The following is a 26373-nucleotide window of genomic DNA, read 5'->3' on the forward strand; positions in this document are numbered from 1 at the left end:
AGCTTTACCTCCAGCTTATCAGCCATCTACTTCTGGGGACATGCTGGCACCTGCAGACTGGGCACATCTCTTCTCCCCTAGATTTCCAGCTGTTCTCTGTTGGCCTTTTCCAGGAGGGTCAATGAGCAAAGTGCAAGGCAGGAGCTTCCTGGTTATGACTTCCCCCGAGATAATACAGAGACCTACCATGGAGAAGGAAGGGTGCTTGGAGAGTCTCCAGCAAGAACCCAAGTCCTCCTGCAGAGAACTGAAGAAGGACAGTGTGTATCTGCATGAGTTGGTCATAGTCCATCAGGAGCCAGCACTAATCAAAGAAGGGGTGGGGCAAACTGGGGAATCGAACTAGGCTTGGCAGAGTGGGCCCTGGCTGTGACTGCCAGGCAAAGGCCAAGTTCTCACTAGGAGTGTGACAGCTGGAGGCTTCCCACTGGCCTCAGGACAATGACTTTGAGATGAATTAAATAGCCCCCAACATTGAGCCTCAAAAGAGAATCAGCAAAGGTCCCCAAAGCCTGTGACTTTGAAGCCAGGGATAACAAGAAAATAGTGGTCATCTAGTTTGGGAACCACTGAGTTTTGTTCTCATTCCATCAAAGGAGCGCAGAGCATAGAGGGCTGAGTGGAGGGCATGGGCAGTCTTGGGAATGAATCTGGGTTCTCAAAATTACTCACATGCGGGCTGGGCATGTGGCTCAGGCGGTAGCGCGCTCACCTGGCATGCGTGCAGCCAGGTTCGATCCTCAGCACCATATACCAACAAAGATGTTGTGTCTGCCGAGAACTAAAAATAAATAAATATTTAAAAAAAATTACTCACATGCTGTGCAACTCTGGACAAGTCACTTCACTGCTGTGAGCCAATCTCACGGGTTGATGCAGAGAGTTAGTTGAATTGGATGCAGATTTTACAAGTAGTGAATGTTGTTCCTGAGGGATGAGGCCCAGCCTGGTTGCTCCCTTGGCTCCTCCAGAGCCTCAGGCCATGGGAGAGGCCTTCTTCTAGGTAAAATAGAATCAAGGTATTGTCTTGCCCATCTGAAACCCTTTGTCTCTGGGAGCTTTCTAGATCTTGCTTATTTTGCCCTAAGCAGGGGTAGGCTGGCTATGTAGGTGTGAAGGGGCCAAGACCTAAGTGGGGCTGGGGGTGGCTGATCTGTCCCGTGTGACTGTAGCTTCCCACCCAGCCTGGAGATGACCCCAGGAGCCCTCAACCTGGGTCCATCCACCACTCTATGATCACGCTGAAGGGGCCTGGGGGTCTCTCTCACACAGACCCCCCTGGGCCCAGGAATGCCTTCATGGTCTAACAGCCATGAATACTCATGTATACTCTGCTCCCATGGTTATCCAATCTCAATCCTGACCCCCCAAATTCATATTCCAACCACACAGAACTTTCTGTTCTCTCAACTTCACAAACTTCTGCACCCGTGCCAGACTGCATTCCCTGCCGGAAACACTCTCCCCGACACCCTGCCTTCTTATCCTGGCACACTGAGATCACCACACTCTGATAATCATCAGGGACATGAACCTAGCGCCTACTGTGTGCAGTGTGGATGAGGAGGGTGAGGGCAACAAGAGACAGAGCTTCTGGCCAAACAGATGACACACAATTTCCTCCACAGCACAGCATGCCCCCTGCAGTGCGTGCCCACACACACACATACAGACATGCACACACACACACACAGACATGCACGCACACACACCGCCACCTCCAGGCTGTAGTTCATCCTCCCCTGCTTGTACATTGTCCCCTGACACCTCGTGGCTAAGTTAGACTCCTCTAAGCCTTGGCCTGGTTGCCCTCTCCTCCAGGTGTCCTTGCATATTCGAATTCTGGCTCACTTCATGTCTTTAGGCCTCAGTTTTCCCTTCTGTAAAAAAAGGAATAGTTAATACCTAACACATGGTGTAGTTTTACAGGCAATGAAATAGTACACTAACAAGCCTGTACTGAATGCTGAACAAATGTTAGCATTTCAATTTCTGTATCTTTAGCACTGAGCACATAGTGCATAGTTGGTGGCAAATATTTGTTAGGTAGGTGGCTAGATGAGTGATATATGAAGGGATCAAGTATATCTTCAAAATAAGAAACAATCTTTGCTGGTCTCCCATGGCAGTGGGGAGGGTAGGGTGGGGCCACCAGGAAGAACCTGAAAGAAACTAATCTTTATTGTCCATCTACCACACATCAACGCTCAACATACACGAATTGTCTAATTGGAGCCTCGCAAGAGGAAGAAATTATTGCAAAATGAGGAAGAGACTCTTCTGAGAGTCAAGCCAGCAGATCAGTGTCACACAGTGACTCTGAAATTTTCAGGACAGGTGAGTTTGATAATTCCCTTGACACCTGGAAGGAGGGGAAGGGCTTGCTCCAAGCCTCTCCATCTCAGACTGGCAGCTCCAGGAGGGCAGGGTGCCTCCGTAGGTGGGCCTGAGGGACCCCACTCCAGGCCTGTGTCAATTGCTCAGCTGAGAATTGGCTTTGGGGGAAGAAAGGGAAGCTGGGCCAGGAGGACTTGGGTTCTTGCTGGAGACTCTCCAAGCACCCTTCTTGTGACAGCCCTTGTCCTTCTCAGTGAGAGCCCTCGGCAGCTTCTGTAAACAGGAGCTAACTCTGGACTTAAGTTCTAGAAGGAATCTGAAGCTTTTATTCCTTGGCCTTTCCCCCTTCCTGTCTTTGCAAAGTCTTCCTGATCTTTCCTCCTCCAGTAAGTCCCTCCTCCCTACTCCCACCTCCTGGCTCCAAAAACACTGTGATTGCCAGGGTAGGTCAATGGTTAACACTCAACTGGCTTTATATAAGCCTGCCCCGGAGCCACCTACTGGCTGTGCCTTCTGTTTGGTCCTTCAGTTCCTTGTCTCCTGGAGACTGTGGCTCTGGCAGCTCCAGTTGGTCCACACCATGGCCACCTGCTGGCAGGGCCTGTGGGCCTATCGCTCCTATCTGATTGTGTTGCTTCTGCCCATCCTTCTGCTGCCTCTGCCCATCCTCGTTCCCAGTAAGGTAAGGACTTGGGGTTCTGGGCACAGAAAGCTCCAGGGGAGGCAGGGGAGGGTCTGTCTGGGCCAGGGTGGGACATCCTTAGGACCCAGCATAGCCTCCTCATCTCCTCTACCCTGGAAGTGTCATTACAACCTCCTGGTCCTCCTGAGAGCTGATGTCCAAGAGGTCAAAGGGGGCTTTTGCTTGGTACCCAGAAGTAGAAGTTCCTTGTGAATCAATCAGGTGCATTTGAAATCTGCTGCTTTGGGGAACAGGAAGCCAATCCTGTCTGTAAAGGAGATGCAGGAGGAGGCCGATGGAGTCCATCTGCCTACCACGTGCCACCCAAGTCCCTGCACTGGGCTCTTTGGGGGCGGGGGGGGGGGTGGAGGACAGGAAGAGGGAGGTCGGTGTCTAGGTTTGGGAGGGAAGGAAGGAAAGTAGGAGAAAGCTGACCTCAGGTAGTCTGTACCTTCACAGGTGTAAATAAAAAGAGAAGTTGACCTATAACCTCAAGGGCTAGGTCTGCTGAGGAGGGGAATGGTAAAAGGGGAACCCCTGTCAATGCACACAGTCGGGACACAGGGTCCCTGCCTCCTTCCCCAGCCCCAGCAGAAGTGATAATTTCATCTCATTCATTTGAGCCCCCACCTCATGGCCTGCACCCTGTACCTACTAATCCCAGTCCCCATTTTATGAAGCAAGTCCCACCTTCCCATTTTACAGATGGGGAAGGTAGGTTCATTTACTCAAAAGTCCCAGGACAGATCCTGGTTTCATGGAGCCAGGTTTTTGTACCCTTTCAAGTTCCTCTGTAGGGAAAGAAATGCAGAATTATGAATCTAAAATTAGCCTGCTGACCTATGAGACGAACTTCCTCTCAGGTCAAAGCCAGTGATGTCTCTGTTGGGAATCTATCCGATGCATTTTTCAAATAGGCAAGTGTGATAACCCCACCATCACCACCCTAGGGGAAGCACAACCCAGAAAGATCCAGTAATTTTCCCAGGGTCCCGCAGGAAAACCTGAACCTGTGCTAGAAACCAGGCCTTTTGGTGGGAATACAGTGTGTTAGGAGGCCCAGCTGTCCCTTTAGTATAGCTGGTCCTGCCACCCACAGCTGGCCCAGACACTGCCTACCTTGTCCTAATTCTGAGGGGGCCCTGGAAACCCACTTGCAAAGACTTTTGCTCCTACAATTATCCTGTCTTTCCTGCCTGGTCAATTTCTCCCCCCGCTGCCTGATCTCTCTCTCTCTCCCATCAGCACACAAACATCCCATAATATCTCTCATCTTGAACAGACAAAAATCCCTCGCTCATCCCATCTCCAGACATTCCTTCCTCTGTTCTCTCACAACAGCAGACCCAAAGACCCTGCCTACACCACACCTGCACTTTCTTCATTGACTGGCTCCCAGCTCCAGGGAACCAGGTCCCCACCAGCTTCCATGGCACCAAACAAACCCCACAGTCCACCTGCACCTTTCTCTACCCTTTAGCAGCTTCCATCTTAGCCAGTCACCCTTCTCTTTGCCACTGTCATTGTTGGCTTCTGTGACACCTTCTGGTTTTCCTTTCACCTTTCCTGGCTCCTCCTCCATCTGATGCTGGAGGCTTGAGGTTTCCCAGGGTCCCCTCCAGCCCCTCCCCTTCCCCTCCCTCTCCCCCTCCCCCAGGTGACCTTATGGTGTCTCACATGCTTTTATGCTTTCTATGCTGAGTCCCTGGTCTGTACATTTGTATTCTTCAACTAACCCTGATGGCTTCCCCACTTGAATATTTTCTCTGTAAGTAGCCTACACGTCTCCAGATCCAGATCAAAACCCTGAGTCCAGCAGGGTCTTCCCTCAGTCTTACCAAGAAATGATTCAACCTGCTCCTTCATTGTGCTGAGCCAAAAACTCAGGGTCCCTGTCTCCTCCCCCAGCCCCAGCAGAAGTAATAATTTCATCTCATTCATTTGAGTCACCCTAGAGGGCTCACCATCCATGTCCACACTCACCAGCAGGCCACTGTACCCACTGTCCCCAAAACACCACAGATGCACCCGACTTTATGATGTGGTAACCTCCAATAAACTCCACCTAGGTTGAACTATTGCCAAGCTGAAAACACACTTCATGAACCCAACCTACCACCCATCCTGGCTTAGCGACACCATGGAACAGGGGTGTACACCCTCATAACTGTGTGGCTGACTGGCAGCGGTGTCTCACTGACACTGCCCTGTATCACCCAAGGGGACCTGACCACATGTTGCTAGCCTAGGAAAGACCAAAATTCAAATCTTCCAGCATGGTTTCTGCCGAATATATGTCAATTTTGCACCAACATGAGTAGAAAATCATTAAATTGAACCATCATAAGTTGGGGACATTGGTACTCTGAATGGAATCCCAGGGTGGGGATGTTGTCATTTCTCACCTGTCCTATCCCTGCCTGGACCATTCTTCATCCAGCAGTCAGGATGATCTCAAAACCTAAGATCATGTCACTATGCCTACAACCCCAAGTGGGCTTCCCATCAAACTTGGAATTAAATCCAAACCTCTCAGAATAAGCACCTTCCTGAGGCTCTGCTCCCTGCCAACCCCTCAGACTCCATGCCCTACCTCCTACATTCCACCTCCAGGTCACTCCTCGGTAGGTAGTCTTTCTAGTCTTTTCTCTGCCCCTCAGACTGCTCCGCCCTGCCTGGACCATTCTCCCAGGTGCCTCCACTAAAGACCATCTCAGAAAACCTCTCTGATCTTCCAGCCTCTCTTTATTACATACCCCTATTTTTGTCATAGAACATTCACTATCTGAAACAATCTTTTGGTTTCATTTTCTGCTTACCCTCTGACTGCCTACACTAGAATGTAGGCCCCAGGCGGACAGTGGCCTCATCTCAACCAGGGCAGAATCCCAGGGTCACAGAGCAGATGCTCAGAAAGTACTTCTTGAGGGAAGAAATAAAGGTAGGAAGAGATGCAAAGGGAACCCTTTTCTGAATTCCCATTGAATCTCTGCTTTCTGTAATGAGTCTCTAGACTAAGGCTGTGGCCCCCAATGTGGGAAGGAGAAACCCCACACTAGGCTCAGACCTGCGTCCAGAATAATAGTTGACATTTATTGAGTATATTTGATGTGCTAGGCATTGAGCCAGGCACCTTAAAGTATTAGATCACTTATTTCTCACAAAAGCCTCAGTGTGACTATTGCCACATAAGTGGAGTTACTACTGTTATCTCTGTTTTATAGACATGTAAACTGAGGCACCGGATGATAAAGCTATTTGCTTAAAGTTCCAGCTAGAAAAAATAAGTCTAGAATGAAACTTGGTCTTGGGGTCTCTGCCTGAGGCTGTTCACGGAGGCAGGGTGTTACCCGCACTGTGACCCCCTCCCAAGCCTTCCTCCTTCGAGCCCATCCAGCCAAACCTTCCACCATCTTCCTGTCCAGAGGTCTGTGGAGCACTTGCTCTGTGCCAGGGGTTCCAGAAAGGAATACAAAGGTTCTGTCCTCAAGCTCCTTACAGTCCAGAGACAGGCGTTTATGCCACACAGAGATACAGCAAGAAGTCTGCAGAACTCAGAGGAGGGAGCAAATTCTTCCAATGGAATCGGGGGAGAATCTGAAGCAGGTGGTGTTCGGTGAGGTTCAGGTCAGAGGCAGATGTAGGGGGCAGGCCAGGTGGAGGGAAGGCCAGGAGGATAAGTGCAGGGCTGCAGACAGCAGAAATGGCCACAGAACCCTTAAATGCTGGTCCCCTCGGATGGTCCCTGCCAATCGGGGACAAGCAGACTCTAAAGTTCTCTTGCACCCTCAGCCCTGCAGCCAGAAGCACCCTCAGTGTGTGGCACCTTCCATTCATTCATTCGTGCATCCCTTCCCTTATGGGTGAAGCCAGGCCTGAGTGCCATGTGACGGGTACCATTTAGGTGCATGGAGGAGAGAATTTGACGAAATGGGCATTCCTCATGGGGGCGTGAAGTGGGGAGACATATGGAAAGCACATGCTGTACAATCCATGGAAACACTAGAGCACCTTTCGACTGGGACTCAGAGAGGGGCTGCTGTGCACGCAGGAAGGGCAGCCTCCTGAGGGGCAGACAGCAACCTGAGACCTGAATGGCAGGTAGGAGCCAGTCAAGCCCAGCTCTGCTTGAAGAGCAGTCTGGGTAGAACATGCAGCAAGTACCAAGGGCTGAGGACAGGAGCGAGCTTGGCAAGGTGGCCTGAAGTGAGAGAATCAGAGTGTTTAGGACAAGGTTAGAGATGGAGGGAGAGGTCAGCCAATGTCCTGCAAGGCCAGGGGAAGGAGCGGGGATCTTAGGCTATGGACCATGAATGGTAAATGATTGGCTCCAGGGTCAAACGGCTAGTAAGTTAAGAGTCAAAAACACAGTTGGATGTGGTGGTGCACACAAGTTTGAAGCCAACCTGAGCAACTCAGCAAGACTCTGTCTCCAAACAAAAAAGAAAATGAGCTGGAGATGCAGCACAGTGGTAGAGGGACATCCCTGTAGAGCAAAATTAAACAAATAAAAATTAAAAATAGCAAATGCCTCCCGAGACTCAAAGGGACCATCTGTAAAGACAGACTCCCAAAAATATTAAAAAAAAAAAAAAAAAAAAAAACAGTCTCCCTAGGGCACAGTGTTGGGCATACAAGAGCTCAGCAGAAATCATTATTGAGTTATAGTGAAAACAGAAGATGATGGAAGTTCTTCATCTGAATTACCCGCACGCCTAGAAAGACAAAAACAGGACATGGGGACATGGGCACGTTAATATCTGTGTAGAGAGCCTTCCTGCCAGCTATTCCTGCATCCCAAAGGGCACCGGACTCTCTAGGTGACTCATTATGGCCCGGAAGACTGTATGAGGAATTTGGACCCTCTATCTTTTGAGACTCTCTGGCTCTTGGTGGATGAAAGCAGAGTCCAGAAAACAAAGTATGCATTTTGGAATCAGATAAGATGTGGATTCAAATATAGTCAAGACCACGTGCAGCCTGCAACCTCGCCAAGCCTCTCCACCCCTCTCACCTCTAAGGGGCTGTTTCTTGTGAAGATGAGACAACACATCCTCCGAACCCAGAGTGCCCACCTCCCGGCTTTGTCACCTCCAGCTCCCTCCACGCTCTGCCTCTTGTTGCATTCCGGGTCCCCCAGGAAACACCAACGGGCCTCAGGCTCCATATATATGCCTCACTTCTCCACAGTTCTCTTCTGATGGGCTGTTGTCCACTTGAGGGCCTCAGATGTTCCCACCTGTGAAACAGGAAGGCACATCTGGCCGTCCCCTCAGAGTGGCAGCTATGGTCCCCAAGGGCAGATGCAAGCAAGCAGCACCTGGGGCTGTGCGGAGACGGGTTCCCTCGTCTCTAGGGTACCTGAAAGTAGCACTAGAAGAAGGAGCCAGCCTCCAAGGCCAGGGGGAATCCCTGGAGTAGAGAGAGAAGGTTCCCCAACTCGGACTTTGCCCCCAGATTGCTAAATCACATCCCTGGTTATCAGCGGCTCCAAGGTGAAAGCCAGGAATGGAAAAGAAGGAACAATTTTCAACAGCCACATTTCCTGCATGTAATCCAGCGAGGCCCAGGGCTGTGGTGAGGATCAAATTCGCGGGGGAGTGTGGGAATGCTGTGTTCATGTGGCCCCGGCTTAGCTTGCGTTGGCTCTTTACTGGACACAGAAAGCCTGGCTGTGGCCCAAACTGTGATGTCAGGAACCTTCCCCCCGCCCTACTTTGTTATTTCTGACACTCAGAAATCCATTGTCTCAGTCTCGGCTGAGGCAGTTGGATCATTCGAGCCCAGGAGTTCAAAGCCTGCCTGAGCAAACATGGTGAGACCTGATCTCCAAAAAGAAAGAAAGGAAGGAGGAAAGAAATTCCATCCTCTCTCAGAGCAGAAGATGATGCAACAAAGTCCTTTGCATAGAGGGGCAGAAATAAACAGAGTCCACCCAAGTGAGAAAGGATTGGAGGAGCCAGCCGTCATCGCCTGCGTTTGCAGAGCCCCAAGATGGGCAGGGAGGGGAATGGGAACACTTCTGAACCACAGGAGGAAAGGGCCAGCTTCAGGTGTGCCCAGCAGGGAGGCTGTGAGCACCGGGAGCCAATGGCAGGCTAAGTAGAGAAGGGTACCCCCCAGACTGGTCAGGAGAGCATATTTGGCTTTCTGGGGGTTGGGCAGAGTTGGAAGTGGGAGAAGGATGTGGTGGTGGGGGGGGAGCAAAACCAAGGGGAGTTGGCAATCTGAACAAATCTCAACTGTTGAGGGCCACCTGCTGCTGGAGTTGCGGTTTGGCTTCTGGGCGGGTTGCTGTGGAGACAGTGGGACGCATTTTTATAAGTGAATCGACCATTGTCCCCTTTGTCTATTCAGTCCTCAAAGGTATTAGGCATTTGACATCTGCCTGGAAAGGATGTCATCCTGCCAGCATTTCTTTTTTTCTTTTCATAATTTAATAGCTGGATTCCAATACGGTCATCTCTTTATAGGCCTATCTGTTTTACTTACTGCATTTTAAAAACTTGTTCTAGGGCTGGGGCTGGGGGGGCTCAGTAGTACAGCACTTGCCTAGCATGTGTGAGGCACTGGGTTTGATTCTTAGCACTGCATAACAATAAATAAAAAAATAAAGGGCTATTGACAACTAAAATATACATTTAAAGAAAAAGAAAAACTTGTTCTAAGGAATTTGAAGTCTTCATCAAGCTGCCAAGGGGGGTCCTGGTACCCAAAACAGGTTAAGAACCCCCAAATCAGAGAACTTGTGTGTAATTTTATTTTGTTTTGTACCAGGGATTGAACCCAGGGCCTCGCACATGCTAGATGAGCACTCTACCACTGAGCCACAGTCCCAATTCTTTTTGTTTGGCTTTGAGACAGGGTCTCACTAAGTTGTCCAGGCTGGTCTTGAATTTAGCCATCGTCCTGCCTCATCCTCCTGAGTAGCTGGAATCACAGATGTGCACCACTGTGCCTGGCCACTGACACTCAGTTTTTTCTCTTTTCTTTCTTTCTTTTTTTGTTCTGTTTCGTGTTTTTGTTTTTGATACTGGGGGCCTCACACCTCACACATGCTAACCACATGCCTTACCACTGATCTACACCTCCAGTCCCTGTGTAATCTTTTAATAAAACACCAGCCTGACCATTTCACTCTATCTGCTTTAAAGCCTTCAAAGGACTCCGGCTTTTATCTTCCCAATAAAGTCCTAGGTCAGCACATCGGGTTCTTTCCAAGTATACACCCTTCCAGGAATGGATCTGGATCTTTTCTGCCGTGTTCTGTTTCCTCTGTGCTTATCCCCTCACCCCAACCCCTCTTGCCTACCAACCGAACTCCTACTCATCCCTCAGCACCCACACAGCAATCCCTTTCTTGAACCCCCTCTTCAGCCCAAATGGAAGGAGACTCAGGGAAGAAGCCCTTCTCCTCTGGGCACCCACCCTTCTCGTCTCTCCTTTACGGTGGTGCTTAGCAGGATAGCACCCTGTGCCCCACCTTGCTTCTGGGCCCAGGAACACTCATTGCCAGCCGCATCCCCGCTTGCAGGGGCAGAGGGCCAGCAGGAGAGGCCTGCTGTGTGCCAGGCCATTCCCACCCTGGGTTAACCTTCAATCACCAGGAGAAATAAGCTGTGACACTTTGAGACTGTGGGTGTATTGGCTTCTGCCTGACAGCCACAGCCCATGATATCCGCATTCTTTGACCTTGCCCACATTGGCCGCTCACCCAGGGTCCAGAGTCTGCCCTGGATTCTCTGGTGCATTCATTTCCATCTGTGCTCATGCATCCTGATTCCCTGCAGTCCAGGAGCATGTTGCTCCCCCAACGCCAGCCTTGTTATTTGGTCAGGGGATGCAATGCCTTATAACCTATTTCTGCACATTCACATCTGTTATTCCTTTACTTTGTTTACTCTCCCAGTCAGGTCAGTGTTTCTCTTATTTCTATTTGTAACTATATAAAGGGGATACATGTGTGTACAGCTGGAAAGGCTGTGTATTTCTTAGGAAAAAAAAAAAACAAAAGAAAAGAAAGTCAAGAGAGGTTAAGTAATTTGTCCAAAAATACACAGTAATAAAGCTGGGCCTTGGCACTCAGGTTTTTTTTGTTTTGTTTTGTTTTTTGTTTTTGACTCCCAGTGTGTGCTTTCCCATTGGAAAAGAAGAATGCTGTCAGCCTTAGGGGCACAACTGGGCCTGACAAATGTCTCTCTCCCGAGGGCCTACATTCATTCAGTCAGTCATTCAGGATGCTAGCTCTATTGCAAAGATGCCAGGCTCCATGCTGGAATGAGCAGAAAGGGGCTCAGACCCCAGAGGGCACAGCCTAGCAACAAAAATTGATGCTTATCATTTAGTTCATAAAACAATGTTGATTATAGGCTTCGATAACCACTGTGCAGAAGAGGTACCAGAACTTAGAGTGTGAAAAATGGGGAATCTACCTCAGCCTGGAAGCCAAGTTTCCCTGGAGAAGGAAGGTTTGAGCTGAGATCTTAAGCCTGTGTAGAGAGGCTGGGGATATAGCTCAGTGACAGAGTGCCTGCCCAGCATGCATGAGGCCTTGGGTTCAATTCCCAGTTCTACAAGAAAGAAAGAAAAAAAAAAAGGTTGTAGATATCAACTAAACTAGGTAAAGTAGGGAGACAAGTAGGCCTTGATGTACAAAGGCCCTGTGGCTAGAGAAAGGATGGAGGGACTCAAAGAGGACCAGTGTGGCCAGAGCAGAGACAGCAAGGAAGGAGGTTTTAAGGCCCAAGGCCCACAGGGATGGGGATGTGGCTCAGTGGTAGAGAGTGAAAGCATGTGAGAGGCACTAAGTTCAATCACCAGCACCAAGGAGGGGGAAAAAAAGACAGGAGGCAGAGACCAGTCCTGAACTTTGGTACCTAAAAGCAGCAAGAGCCAAGGTGAATGGCTGTGTGCTGAGGGAGAGGAATGCAAATTAAATAGATTTGTGCCTTGAGATCACTGGATCCAGCAAGGAGAAGTGATTTCAGGGACAAGAGAGCAAACAGACAGATGGATGAGGAGACTTTTACAGGAGTCTTGGGGTCAGAGGCTGGGCCTTAGATCAGACTAGAGGCCCACAGTTGAAGAAAAATAAAATACATGGGAGTGTGTGAGGGGCTGAACCAGCCAGACCCAGGGAGGGTGCTTGTGGAGTGAGTGGCTAATGAACAGGCCAGAGGCCCAACTCCATTCCCCCCACCCCAGTCCCAGGGCCTCCAGCAGCAGGGACTGTATGGAGGTGGGGACAAGGGGGTATGAACAGGGCTATGAACCTCCAAGGATGGGGAGAAGCACAAGTGGGAAAGGAGGAGCCAAGGCCAATAAAGAAGGGAAGGGAGAGACTCAGAGACTGTGCTCCTGTCCTCGGGAGCTCAGAGACAGACACTGGGCTGGGATGTGGCTCAGGGGCAGAGCGCTTGCCTAGCATGTGTGAGGCCCTGCATTCAATCTTCCGCACAGGGGGGCAGTGAGAAGACACTCAGAGGATAAATGCTCATATGCTACAACTGAGGAACAACTATCCTGGCACCGGGAAGCAGGAGGCAGTGACAGCCAGAAGCAAGAGCAGCAACCCCCAGGAGAAGACTCTTCCCCACTGGTTTCTGAGCTCCAGGGGAGGAGGCTGCAGGCAGCAGTAAAGGGCTGTTCCTTGCACAACTCCAAATGTGAACAGCGCCCTTGAACTCGTGTAGTTTATCAGTCCTGGAGAGCAGCTGGTCATAGGCTACCAGCTGAACTTGGTCAGCTCAAGTTCCATAAAGCCAGACTGCAAGGCAGAGAACATCAGGGCTGGAGGACAGGCTAATCCTGAATTCCCACCTCTTGGGCAGAGGAAACTGACCTTGAAATCAGACATGTACGGGACCAAGAAGAAAGGATCCCCAGTGCTCTGTCTTTCAGGAGTGCACAAGGGGCCATTACCTGACCCAGGGGGACTCTCAGAATACTGTCAGCTCCCCAACCTCAAGCCCAGATCCTCCCAGCTTAACAGGCACGGCGGAGCCTCGCTGAGTCTCAGCTTCCCTCCTCCAAATATTGCTTTGAAATGCATAAAATAAAATATGTAGACTTAAAAGGAACCCTATTATTTTGAAATATGGTTATCAAATCATGGAAACAGACATCGCAATTCAGAGGTATATGTGCTTTCTTATCAGTGCATTAGAAAGATTTAGCATTGGTATAATAACTACCATAATGTCAGATAGCAATCTGTATAAACAATGTATGGAGATGTATTCTTGAGATAACTACAACAACTGATCTGGGCAAGTATTCGATATCCGACAGCCACAATAAAATATTTGTAAGAGCTGGGCACACCTATAGTCCCAGCTATTTGGGAGGCTGAGGCAGGAGGATTGCTTGAGTACAGGAATTACAGGCCAGTCTGGGGAACATGGCAAATCTCTGTCTCAAAAAAAAAAGCAAGAAAGAAATGAAAAAAGAAAAAAAAAAGTCTGTAACAAAGTCACCAATAATACTATAAACAGTACTTGTAATTCCAGCTTCTCAGGAGGCTGGAGGGTCACAAATTTGAGGCCAGCCTGGGCAATTTAGCAAAATCCCATCTCAAAATTAAAAAAAAAAAAAAAAAGGGCTGGATAAATAGCTCAGTGCTTGCCCAGCATGTGTAAAACCCTGAGTTGGATCCCCTGTACTGCAAAAAGAAAAGAAAAAGTTAACAACATAGGCTGGGCACAGTGGAGCACACCTGTAATCCCAGCAGCTCAGGAGGTGGAGGTAGGAGGATCACAAGTTCAAAGCCAGCCTCAGCAACAGCGAGGCACTAAGCAACTCAGTGAGACCCTGTCTCTAAAGAAAATACAAAATAGGGCTGGGGTGTGGCTCAGTTGTTAAGTGCCCCTGGAATCAATCCCCAGTACCAAAAAAAAAAAAAAAAAAAAAAAAAGAAAGAAAAGTAAATAGCATCGCTGTGCCTTGATTTATGATGGGATTATGTTCCTATAAACCTGACATAAATTGAAAGCATCTCAAGTTGAAAAAGCATTTAATACATCTAACTTATAAAACGTCGGAGCTTAGCCTCACCTGCCTTGAATGTGCTCAGAACACTTCCGTTAGACTACAGCTGAGCAAAATTGTCTAACACGAAACCTATTTTGTATTAAGAGTGTTGAATTGTTCATGTAATTATTAAATACTGCACTGAGAGTGAGACACAGGACCGTAGTGTGGGCACTCACCACTGATGAATGGTTAATAGTTGATGTACAGGAAAGCAGAGCTTCTGCTGAATGCTTATCCCCACCCCTGTCCCTTTTCTTTTTCCTATACTAGGAATTGAACCCAACGCCTCTTGCATGCTAAGCAAGGGCTCTGCTCCTGAGCTCCATCCCTAGCCCTTTTGTTGTTAATTAGTTTTGGAGGATTTGATTGATTTGTTGATTGAGATAGGGTTTCCCTAAATTGCCCAGGCTGGCCTCCAACTTGGTGATTTTTCCTTCCTCAGCCTCCCAAAGGGCTGAGATGATAGGCATGCGCCACCACTCCCAGCTTCTTATCACTTTTACAGCATTATAAAGTTGAAAAATTATAAACCAAACCATTTGTAAACCAAGGACAGTCTGTACTGGGACTTTGTGACCTATGTTCATAGCCTTGGTTGGATACTAATGAATAGATGGATTCGTTTTTCCCATCTAATTTCATGGATCCTCAGAATTCCATGCCCCATGATCCAAGAAGAACAAGTCAGCAAATAAGTCTATGGCTTGACAGACTGCCCTGGAGGCCAGGTGGGGACACAGGGCCAAAGCCACCAGGGTCAGGGAAGGCTTCAGGATAGAATATGAGACAGGTTTTAGAGAGGTACCCTGCATAGTTGTAAAAAGAGAGAGAGTGGGGATGTGTGGCTCAATGGTAGAGCACGTGTCTGGCATGCATGAGGCCCTAGGTTCAATCCCCAGTACTGCAAAAAAAAAAAAAAAAGGTGGGGGTGGGGGGAGTAGCAGAAAGGAACCACATGATAAACATGCTGGAGGGTTGGGGATGTGGCTCAAGTGGTAGTGCGCTCGACCAGTGTGCGGGAGGCACTGGGTTCAATCCTTGGCACCACATAAAAATAAAATAAAGACTTTAAACCTGCTGGAGTCACAGGGGCAAGTCTGACTATTAACAACTTCCTTTAGAGTGTGGAAAAGGGGCCTCAAAAATGAAGCACCTTAGCCAGGCATAGTGGCAAGTACATGTAGTCCCAGCTACTCAGGAGGCTGAGGCAAGAGGATCACTGGAGTCCAGGAGTTTGAGGCCAACCTGGGCAATATAGTGAGACACACACCCCCATCTCAAAAAAATGAAATAAAAATAAATAAAGTGACATGCCTTGACAGAGACAGGCAACAGAAGTGGCAGGTCCTGGAAAGATAGTTCTGTTTAGATACAGAGCCTCAGCTTATCCCATCTACACCCCACTCGTCACAGGGAGGCTGAGGCTGAGGACACCTTCAAATGGGAGGCATTGAGTTCAGAGTAAAAACTGGGCCCTAAGAACAAGATGGCCCAGTCTATTTGCTTTATATTTGTGCAATTTTTTTTTTTTTTTAGTTCTGTGGATGGAACCCAGGTACATGCTGGGCAAGCACTCTACCACTGCGCTACATCCCCAGCCTTTTAATTTTTTGAAAATTTTGGTACAAGGTCTCACTGAGTCGTCCAGACTTACTCAGTCTCCCAGATAGCTGGTTGCGCCACCACGGTGGTGGCTTTGAGATATCTGCCTGATTTATTTTCACCTGTCTCTTATCAAATAGGGACAATAGCCAGCACCTCACAGAGCATCTAAGTGTGAGTTTTAAAAGCCTTTGAAGCACATACATCACTATGCCTGGCAGAGTGGTCTCATGGTTCCTCTGCAGAGCTTTTTCCTGGAATCAATGCAGTGGCAATTTGCCCCAGCTCTCCTCCTGCCTGTGGCCAGATAATTCTAGCTGGGTGGGGGGAACACTAGGGTCCAGAGGGGTTGGTCTGCCCTTAGCCCAAGGGGAGGGTAAGTGACTGGCCAGCCAGTCACTGCAGGTAAGGAAGCGGTTGGAGAAATACCTGCATCAGCAGAATCCCGCTGGGGGAGGTGAGGGGTGGATCTCTGGTCGAGGGTCAAGGGGCCCCACCCCTGAAGCTGATGGGTTGTGTCCAGGCTGAGATGCGTGGAGGTTTAGTGCAAAGAGAGCCTGCTCAGCTCCACAGTGGGGCTGTGAGCAACTGTGCGGGCTGCATGCTGCGGGACTCCAGGGAACCTTTCCATGACTGCAAGCAAAATGCTCTTGGGAAGCCCTGGGACTTAGGCAATCCAGATACCCTATACTGGCTCTGCCACTCCTTAGCTCTGGGACCTTGAGCAAGCCACTTCACTCTCCGAGCTCATCCATAAAGTGGGACCACCACACCCTTCTTAATGACTCTTGTTTGACACCCAGCTCTTAAGAGTTGTTCAATAACAGCATCTTCCTGTTCCCCCAGGGAACCCCCTACCCCTACCCTAAGGGACCTTTGCCAATCTTCAGGGTACTAAGGGAATGAGATGCCAAGGAGTGAGCCTAAGAGGGGAGAAGGAGAAGAACGGGGCAATTGGAACAGCTAAGAGAGGAGCCCTTCTCCCAGCCTGTGGTCCAACTAATCCCTGCAGGACGCCCCTTTCTTTGGCAAACAGGGCAGGTGCCTCCTTCCCCAGAGGCCTCCTTTGGCTAATGATTCCCCAGCCCTGGAAGAGGCTCTGTCAAGTAGGCTGGACCCTTGACTTCTGGGGCCAACTGTCTGGCCCTCATTCTGCTCCAGCTTAAGCTTGCTCCAGCTCAAACTTCTCTTGACTTGGAGGCCTTGGTAAGGGAAGAGAGGCTTCTGGTACCCAAAGACCATGCTTCAGGGTCTCCCCCATAATTCCCTGAGCAACCTAGGGATGGGGAAAACTTTCAGGGGGTCTATAAATGTGAACATGCCTCTGGAGTTGTGGGATGCAGCCGCCAGATCAGGGTTGCTACAAAGAAGACCACCGACCCGCCCAGAACAAGATTCACTCCAAAGCCTGCTGGGTCCTGGGCTCTAAGGATTCAGATGCCACAAAACTGATTCTGTCCTCCTGGGGCTTGCCTCCTAGCAGAGGAGACATGAATCATACAAATAAAAACATTCTCACAAGTTGTGATAAGAGATAGGGAAGGGACCTGGCAGGGGCCCACATCACCCAGGTCCCACTTCTTCCTCTGTCAGCCCCCATTTCATCTCAGGACCTTAACCTGGGCCCCATGCAGTCCTCTGTGGCTGGATGGGGCCTGACAGCCAACTCCAGTCTCTTCAGTATGACTGGGTGATAATGTCTGGGCCGCCAAGGTCAAAGACAAGGTGGTGAGTGCCTTGCTTTATTTTTTCATTTCTATCTGAAACTGAGACCTTGGGTTTGGGACTCATGGGTTTTTCAGGCTCCCCACCCTCCTTGCTGTTACGGATTACTTGGTTTCTCTTGGGGACAGAAGGGGACGCACCCCTGCCCCCTCCATCAGCTCTGCTGCTCCCCTCCCGCCCACAGGAAGCCTACTGCGCCTACACCATCATTCTCATGGCGCTCTTCTGGTGCACCGAGGCTCTGCCCCTGGCCGTCACTGCCCTCTTCCCCATCATCCTGTTCCCCATGATGGGTATCCTGGATGCCTCTGAGGTGAGCCCCATCCATCCATCCATAGGAGGAAGGGATCCCAGGGAGAGAGCATGGGTTTCTCGAGAGCCCTGGTAACCAAGGGAGCCTCACTGCAGGTGGTGTGCATGCCGCTGCTTGACAGGCCAGAGAACAGTGAGAGAGGAACTAGGGAGAGGCCAAGGAGGGCATTCTAGAAACGTCTGTGGCTGATGTGGAAAGATCATTAAAAGCGAGAGTGATGAGATTTGCCAAGGAGGTTGAGGGCCTGGTCAGGAAAAGGGCCCTGAGAATCCGTAAATCCTCATTATCCACAAGGGATGGGCTCCAGGACCTCATGATACCCAAGTCCCGGGATGCTCCAGTCCCTTATACAAAATGGCATAGTGTTTGCATATAACATATGCACATCCTCCTTATATTTTAAGTTTGTCTCTAAATTACTTATAATACCTAACTCAATGTCAATAGTTGTTCTGATCTATTGTTTAGGGAATAATGATGGGGTGGGGTATAGATGAGCTTTTTTTAAAAAAAAAAAAATGTTTTCCATTCAAGGTTGGTGCAGAACCCACAGATAGAGAGGGCGGGCTTTATACTCCTGGTTGAACGTGAAACAGCACCAGAAACCCCTGGAGGGCTGGGTCCACCCCTGAGTTTCTGATTTAGTAGGTGAGAGTGGTTTCATTTCTAGCAAGTTGCATTTGATGGTGAGGAGGGTGAGTTCATCTGATGGCCACTTGTAGAAAACCACTGCTCTGCTTTCTAGAAAGAGCATAAAATTATTTTTATTTTCCAATCCGTGGCTTGAATGATGAACAGGATCAGGCTAGATTGTCGCCCAGTCATCCTGAGGGGACCAAGAGTGAGTTTGGCAAGAACTGAGGAACCTGGTTAATATCAAATGGCAGATGATCCAAAGGCCATTTCCATTTAGTCCTGAAAGGTCAGGGGAGAGCCAGTCTGCAGGGACGTTAGTGACCTGCACCCTAAAAGCACAGGAACATCGTGGGAGACCCCAGGTCTAGCTGTGGTTTCAGTCCCATCCCTGCCCACCAGGTCTGCATCGAGTACCTCAAGGACACTAACGTCCTGTTCATCGGGGGGCTGTTCGTGGCCATCGCTGTGGAGCACTGGAACCTGCACAAACGAATTGCTCTCCGTGTGCTCCTCCTCATCGGGGTGCGGCCAGCCCTGTGAGTTCCCACAAACCAGGACAGGAGAATAGGGATCGGGCGGCACTCAGGGCTCCCAGTCCCTGAAGGGGAGCTGGAATGACAGTGTGTCCACCTGCTTGTCCTTAGGCTACTCCTGGGCTTCATGCTGGTCACTGCCTTCCTGTCCATGTGGATCAGCAACACAGCCACCACGGCCATGATGGTGCCCATTGCGCATGCGGTCCTGGAGCAGCTGCATGGCACACCCAAGGACATCGAGGAGGGGAGTGACAACCCTACCTTCGAGCTCCAGGAACCAAATTCCAAGAAGGAAGTGACCAAGCTTGGTGAGAGAGAAGAGGCAGGCCCTACCCCAACCACTCAGTTCTTGGGGGAAGATCTGAGAGGCCATCCTTCCCCAAGGGTGGTCATCTTGGAGCCTTTGTGCAGAGAAGAGGGAAGTGAGAGGCACAGTGACCAGCTTGATCGGGATTACCTGGAACTTTCCTGGTTTTACAATCCCAAGACCCATGGGCTAGGGGCGGAGAGCCGCTCAAGCCCTGGTTTGATCCCTAGTACTGCAATGAAGTTTTCAAAATAAAATAAAATAGGAATACCCTCAGCCAGTCCTGGGCAATCCAAGAGGCGTGGTCACCCTAGGAGAAGAGAGCTGGAGCCTGGGTGGGCAGGCAGTGCCCTAGGCGCCATCCCTGCCTTGTTTGGATAATCCTCTTCTCTTCTCTGTGCCTCAGTTCCCTCTCTCAAGAGAGGATGGACCAGATGGTGTCTAAAGATACTCTCAGCCTGAGGCTCCAGGGAATTCTGGGCCCACTCAGACCTAGGAACAGCTTCTGTCCTCCTCCCAGCCCAGGTCTAGGCTGTCCACTGACAAGGTACCCTGGGGGCCATGGAGCCTCAACCATGTTCCCCGAAGCTGTCCCTATGCCTGCCCCAACCTGAACTTTCCCTTATTCCTCAGATAATGGGCAGGCCACCCCTGTCACCGCTGCTCCTTCAAAGCCGAAAATACAGAAAACCCAGGAACAGATCCGCTTCACGCAGTGCATGAGCCTGTGCGTCTGCTACTCAGCCAGCATCGGGGGCATCGCCACACTGACTGGCACCACACCCAACCTAGTGCTGCAAGGCCAGGTCTCCTCGTGAGTGACTGAGGGCAGGAGGCATGACAGGGCTGGGGTAGGGGAAGCCTGAGCTCTCCCTGGGAGGCAATTGGGGCTGGGCAGTTGCTGTGGCAATGTCACACAGCAGCCTATGTCCCCTTCAGGATCTTCCCCGAAAACCCTAACGTGGTGAACTTTGCCTCCTGGTTCGGCTTTGCCTTCCCCACCATGGTCATCTTGCTGATTCTGTCTTGGCTTTGGCTTCAGATCCTCTTCCTGGGTTTCAAGTAAGTGGCGGAGTGAATAAGAGATGTCCAGGTCTTTGTCTGTACCCCTGGGAGCTTCTGGTGGGATCCAGATGTGAAAATGACAGAGCCCTTGATAAGGCTCTTTCTCCCAAGGCCCCTCGGTGCACTTGACCTCCTATTTGAGGGAATTGCTTGGTGGATGATGTTACCTAAGTTGGTAGATGAGCACTGTCTTGAGGGTGGTCACCACTAGATTTTTCAGTGCTGGGATTGAAAACTAGGTCTCCTGATGCCCAGACCAGGCCCCTTCCCCTAATGCTCTACAGTCCTTGGATAAGTGCTTAAGGAACACGACAATTGTAGAAGCATGTGTTATGTTCCTACCGCATGCTTGGAGCCTGTGCTAAGTGCTGAGAATATTGATGGGCATTTGCAAATCCTTGATGGATGATGAATATGGTGGAGAACATGACAGAGGGTGAAGTGCTTCAGGTAGTGGATATTCTAAGATGCTTCTCAAAGAGACAATGTCTGAGCCCACTCTTGCAGGACTAAAATAAGTCAAGTAGAGAACAGATCAATGCATTCCAAAGCATAGAGGCAAGAAAGAGCCTGTGCATTTGGAGGGGCTCTGGCTCTGTGGGTCTGAAACGCAAAAAAGAAAAGGGGCGGTGGGGGGGAGTATCAGGACACAAAACTCAAGAATCGGGCAGGGGAAGATTGCAGAAGATACTGTGAGCCACGTGAAGATTTGAGGACTTGTTCTTGAGGTCAAGAGTAATAAGGTTGCATTCCTATTTGCAACCCTGAGTTACTCCTAGTCACTTTTGGGCTTCTATGTTGAAAATCCTTGGAGACCCTGATAAGACTCAGTTGGAATCGAGTCTGGGATTGATTAGTGATGTCTACTGTGCATATAGCACAGGAGTGGTGGTATCAGTGCTACTGTGGTCTGAGTTATTTGCCCTGCCTTCCCAGGCAGAGGGGAGCCATTGCAAGTTCATAAGCATCATTGCTATACTTTCAGCAAATCACTTGTTCACATTTGAGGAGGTTGGATTAAGGTGAGGGGCTGGTACAAGGCAAGGTGGTAGTTGAAGAGATCAGCACAGTGCCAGGCACCATGGGGAAGTCAAAGATGAGTAAAGCATGCTCTTTGCCCTTGAAAAACTCATAGTCCAGAAGGCAAGTGAGATTTACCCAGTGAAAAGTTAAATGTCAACACAAGTTATATAAGCAGTGCAAGGAAACAGACCATAGCCTCCTGTGCCACTGAGGACAATTCCAGTGGGGCTCAGGCTGGCAGGGGACACCCAGAGGCCAGCAGAAGGATTTTCTGAGAGGCTTGTGAAGGAAGAGAGCTGTGAGTCAGCACCGGGAGAAGACAGAGGGTCCAAGCCACTAGGTCCTACTAGGCCAGCCAAAGAGATCCCTTGGAGGAAGGAAATCAACAGGGCAGGTGGAGCAGGAACAAGCACAAGTCAACCTTGTGCAACCACGGTAAGCCATGGTCCCCTCTGAGTCTTCTGCTCTTCTCCAGAACCATCAGTAGAGTAAGCCTTGTGCAACCACGGTAAGCCATGGTCCCCTCTGAGTCTTCTGCTCTTCTCCAGAACCATCAGTAGAGTCAGGGCTAGTGGAGTGGCCCCAAAATGACTTCTCTGGGCTTCAGTCTTCACATCATAGATACTCAGAGCCCCTGGCTCCCTGCCTGGTATAGGGCCTCACGAGCTGTTCCTGCCCTCTGCCTACAGCTTCCGGAAGAATTTTGGCTTTGGAGAACAGGAAAATGAGCGAAAGGACGCAGCCTTCCAAGTCATCCATAGACAGCACAAGCTGCTGGGCCCCATGAGCTTTGCAGAAAAGGCTGTCACCATCCTCTTTGTGGCCCTGGTGCTGCTGTGGTTCACACGAGAGCCGGGTTTCTTTGAAGGCTGGGGTAACCTAGCTTTCCCTAATGAAAAGGGTGAAAGGTGAGAGCTGTTGGGGAGGAGGAGACATACCTGAGGCTTAATGCTGGGAGGTGAGGGAAGGGAGCAGAGTCCCCAGTGCAGAACACAAGGTCACTCTTGGGGTGGGGGGTGGAGGACAGAGGCTTCTCTCTACCACCCCTCCACCCTGTGAGTCTGAGCAGTCTTGAGCCACAAGTCTGTCCTCCTTGCCCCACCCACAGCATGGCCTCCGATGGGACAGTGGCCATCTTCATCAGCATAATTATGTTCATCCTGCCCTCCAAGATCCCAGGGCTGACCCAGAACCCAGGTAAGCACCTGGACTGGGCAAGAAAGGGTCTCTGGTCAGCCCCTGCCTACAGGCATGTAATGCACCTTTGGCAGGAGTCAACAAAACCCAGAGAGGTTGGGGTGACTTGCCAAGGGCACAGGGACTCAGGAAGGAAGTTGGAACATTATAGAACTGAGGGATTCCCTCCTGCATGCACTAAGCTCTGAAGGGACCCACTCAGGAGCCCCCAAGTGGAGGCTGGTTGGCTCTGGGTGACCCATCCTTCTCTGCTTGGGGAGTAGAAAAACCAGGGAGGCTGAAGGCCCCTCCTGCCCTCCTCAACTGGAAGACAGTGAACGAGAAGATGCCCTGGAATATCGTGTTCTTGCTGGGTGGTGGCTTTGCCCTGGCCAAAGGCAGTGAGGTGAGAGACCCTCGAGCCCCCTCCCCAGGCTGTTTGAGGGAAACCCTGTGGGAGGGAGAGAGAGGCCTGCTTGTGCCCTCCAAAAGGCAGACATGATCCCCACTTAGGAGCCCAGCAGTGGGCAGCAAATTTGCAGAAGCTAGAGGGACATGGGTGGTGGTCCCATCCACGGAAAGAAAGAAGAAACACGAGCCCCAGCGACCTCTCACTCTTCACTGATGGGTGGGGCCTGCTCTGGGCAATGAATTCCACCTCCACCCGCCCCTTATGGTTGGCCAGGCATTGACAGTGTGCCGGTTGCTGCCACCAGGGGGCGCCATGATCACACCAGGCCAGGCTGTGGGGACCAGGGCATCTTTCTCCAGAGCCTCCCTCTAAGAGGGAAATCCCAGAAACTGCACCTGGGCATCTGTTCTCGCTGAGCTCATTTACTGCAGACAGGAGGCAGGTGCCCCAGGTCAGGGATCGGTGCTTGGGGCTCCTGGGTCTGTGGTTAGTTTGTCCATCCACTGTGTCCAGCACTGCGCTTAAGACGGCAGCACGGAATGAGGCAAAGTCCCAGCTCCCTGTGTGCCCCGTGCAGTGCTCTTCCCGGCTGGCATTACGGATGTGGAGGGGACAAGACCTGGGAGCTCTTCTCGCCCTGTGGATTGCCCATCCTTCTGTCCCCCTCTTCCTAGCCCTCCCCCTACACTCCCTTCGTGTCAGGAGTAAGGTTCCCTCAGCCCCAACCCACCAGGCTGGAGGGGGCAGGGAGAAGGCTGAATTGGCCCAGTGACCCCCTGAGAGGAGTCAGGAAGCAGGGGTAAATGGGGTGAAGGCTTTTCCCCCCGCCAAATCCCAGATTTTCTGAGGACCCTTCCTCCTAGTTTCTCATCTGGCCCTTCTCCCCTCCCCTCATTGTTCCTCAAGAGGAGCAGAAGGGACCTCTTGATTCTAGGTGGCTCCTGTCTTCCCCTCAGAGTCGTTTTTCACTCTGAAGACCTTGGGGATGTGGCAGGAGCAGGATCCTCCCAGAGCCCCCAGCAGAGGGCAGGGGGCACCCCGGGGCGGGCACCCCGGGGCAGCCCTGTCTCCTAACGCCACCCTCCTGCCCCCAGAAATCCGGCCTGTCTGCGTGGCTGGGAGACAAACTGGCCCCGCTGCAGAGTGTACCACCGCCCGCTACCGCCTTCCTCCTGTGTCTCCTGGTTGCCACCTTCACTGAGTGCGCCAGCAACGTGGCCACCACCACACTCTTCCTGCCCATCCTGGCCTCCATGGTGAGCTGGACCCCTCCCCCAGGCACCCCTCCTGGCTGCCCCACCAGGGGCTCTGCCTGCTGGGCACAGTGACCTGCCTTCAGCCTCCTCTTCTTTCCTGCAGAGGACCCCTGAGCTTTCACCCTTCTCCAGGTTCTTGGGCTCTCGGGCCAAAGGCCCTCTGGCCCCTGACTCACCCCCTCCCTGGTGACATCACCCCTTGAATATCCTGATGGGGCTCAGAGGTGGCCTCGCCCACCTCCCTGCCCCAGCCCCTGTTCTGGTCATTCCAGAGGTGACGGGTAAAATTGCTCCCTGGAGCGTCCCCAGCCCCTTCCTCTCCAGGCGCGTTCCCACAGCCTTTGATGACACCTCCCGAGCCCCTTTGAGATCTGTTTTATGGGCCCCTCCCCTCACTACGCCCCACAGCACACTCATCCCCTCCAGGGAGGTCAAGGGGCCTTTCCCAGGTCACCCAGGGTTTTCTGGCAGAAGCGGTGGGTTATGACCAGAGAGTGTGCAGGGGGTTGGGGTTGTCCCCCAGGCCGGGGAAGCAGGAGAACTGGGGCCACAACCTTCCTTCGGGGATGGGGACCAAGCTCAGCTCTGCCCCACGGTCCCCTCTCCAGGCTCAGGCCATCTGCCTCCACCCGCTCTATGTCATGCTCCCCTGCACTCTGGCGGCCTCCCTGGCCTTCATGCTGCCCGTGGCCACCCCACCCAACGCCATCGTCTTCTCTTTCGGGGGCCTCAAAGTGTCAGATATGGTGAGTGGCAAGCAAGGCTGGAGGTCTCAGCACTCCTTCCAGTTCCAACTTCTTGGGCCGCCAAGAAGGCTGAAAGGCACTGAGAGTCTCCAAGCTGAGAGTGGGACCCTCGGGGGTGAGGGGACAGCAGGGGAGACTGGGGACAGGACCCCTCAGTTGGCACATCTTCAAGCACTTCCAGCCCTGGGCCATGAGAGAGGGAAGGAAATGGGGGACATGCGGAAGATCCAGAGGGCCTGGTGTACCCATACTAGGGAGATGAACTCAGAGAAAACAAGGCCCAGGTTTGCAGCTCATGAGGAGCCCCCTTTTCCCGGTTAGCCCTGGGAGTCAAGAAAATAGCAAGAAAGTTGCTGAGCCCTGCGGGCTAGATCACAAGAAGGAGTTCCCAGAGTTTTGCTAATGGAAGGGCTCGGAGCACCCCTGGACACTTGAGAGGTACTTAATGGTGCTGCTCAGTATCTGCTTAGTTGAACTGACTCTCCTCCCACCAGGCCCGGGCGGGATTCCTGCTCAACATCATCGGAGTGCTGGTCATCACGCTAGCCATCAACAGCTGGGCCATCCCCATCTTTGACCTGCACACTTTCCCTTCCTGGGCCCACTCCAATACCACGACTCAATGCCTTCTCAACACCACCACGCCAGGCCCCTAGATTGGGGTGCCGCCTAGCCATGCCCAGGAAAATCCCACCCCGTCCCATTTCCTCTGAGCCAGGAGGGGACACTCCAAGTTCTAAGCCCTGGGCTGAAGACTGAGAGAAAGGCCCACGTCTACACAATCGAGTGTGCTTGTGAAGGTGTGTGCTCATCTCTAGTGTGTCAGAGGAAAGCGTGTGTATCTACTCATGCATGTGTGTGTGTGTGCCGGTGCGTGTGAGGATGGTGCTGTCGTGAGTGTGTCCGAGGGGGGTTTGTGTGCGTGTTTGGTGGTGCACACGTGTGTGTTCACAGAAAATACACCCTGCCCTTCTTTGTCTCCCCAGCTTAGTGACCAGACCCCTTTGCACTGTATTTATTGAAACTCAGGGTTGGAGTGGCCTGGGAGCAAGGCCTGTCTCAGGGACTGCTGGTCCAGCGTTCTGAGGTCTCCCCAGGCTCCCAGGTTTGGGGAGGGTTCAAATATTAGCTGATTAAAGTCTTTTTTCAGTAGAGTCTGGGGTGTCTCTCACAGCGCTCTCTAGACTGCTCCACAACACGGCGTGGGGGTGGGGCCAGGCTGGAGATATGGCGGGAGGGGGCCTGGTCTCTGTCCTGCACGACGGCTCCCTTGACATCCCTCCCACCCACAGGAGAAGGTAATGGTCAGGCACCCCTGCCAGGGCCGATCGGAGTGGGCGCAGCCACCCAGGATAGCAGCACTGACATCACCAGGACTGCTAATTGGGAACTGCCAGTCCCTGCGTGTCTTTGGGAAAACCGGCCTCCCCGTTCCCAGAGCACTCCCTGAGCATTTACATAAAACTCCGTGCCCCTGCCAATTCCTCACCGACCCTTCCTCCAGCTGGAAAAACCGGTCCCACCAG

At 51.4% G+C, this 26373-nt stretch overlaps 1 protein-coding gene across 1 annotated transcript; it reads left to right on the forward strand.

The window, feature by feature from the left end:
* Nucleotides 1-2827: 2827 nt before the first annotated feature.
* Slc13a2 (solute carrier family 13 member 2) lies at nt 2828-26001 on the forward strand. Its single transcript, XM_005327817.4, has 12 exons — nt 2828-3019; nt 17562-17690; nt 18726-18862; nt 18971-19170; nt 19803-19983; nt 20109-20231; nt 21947-22165; nt 22366-22454; nt 22718-22839; nt 23940-24101; nt 24710-24847; nt 25342-26001. Exons 1-12 carry the CDS (start codon nt 2918-2920, stop codon nt 25501-25503), a joined length of 1764 nt encoding a protein of 587 aa, XP_005327874.2. The 5' UTR covers nt 2828-2917; the 3' UTR covers nt 25504-26001.
* Nucleotides 26002-26373: the final 372 nt, after the last annotated feature.

The sequence above is a fragment of the Ictidomys tridecemlineatus genome, chromosome 3 (assembly GCF_052094955.1).
Source record: "Ictidomys tridecemlineatus isolate mIctTri1 chromosome 3, mIctTri1.hap1, whole genome shotgun sequence".
In the NCBI taxonomy this organism is placed as follows: domain Eukaryota; kingdom Metazoa; phylum Chordata; class Mammalia; order Rodentia; family Sciuridae; genus Ictidomys; species Ictidomys tridecemlineatus.

Coding starts and splice junctions, on each gene's coding strand:
- Slc13a2 (XM_005327817.4), top strand. CDS start 2,918: ATGGCCACCTGCTGGCAGGGCCTGTGGGCCTATCGCTCCTATCTGATT. Junction 19,984..20,108: donor CTGCAAGGCCAGGTCTCCTC/GTGAGTGACTGA, acceptor TGTCCCCTTCAG/GATCTTCCCCGAAAACCCTA. Junction 22,166..22,365: donor CCTAATGAAAAGGGTGAAAG/GTGAGAGCTGTT, acceptor CCCCACCCACAG/CATGGCCTCCGATGGGACAG.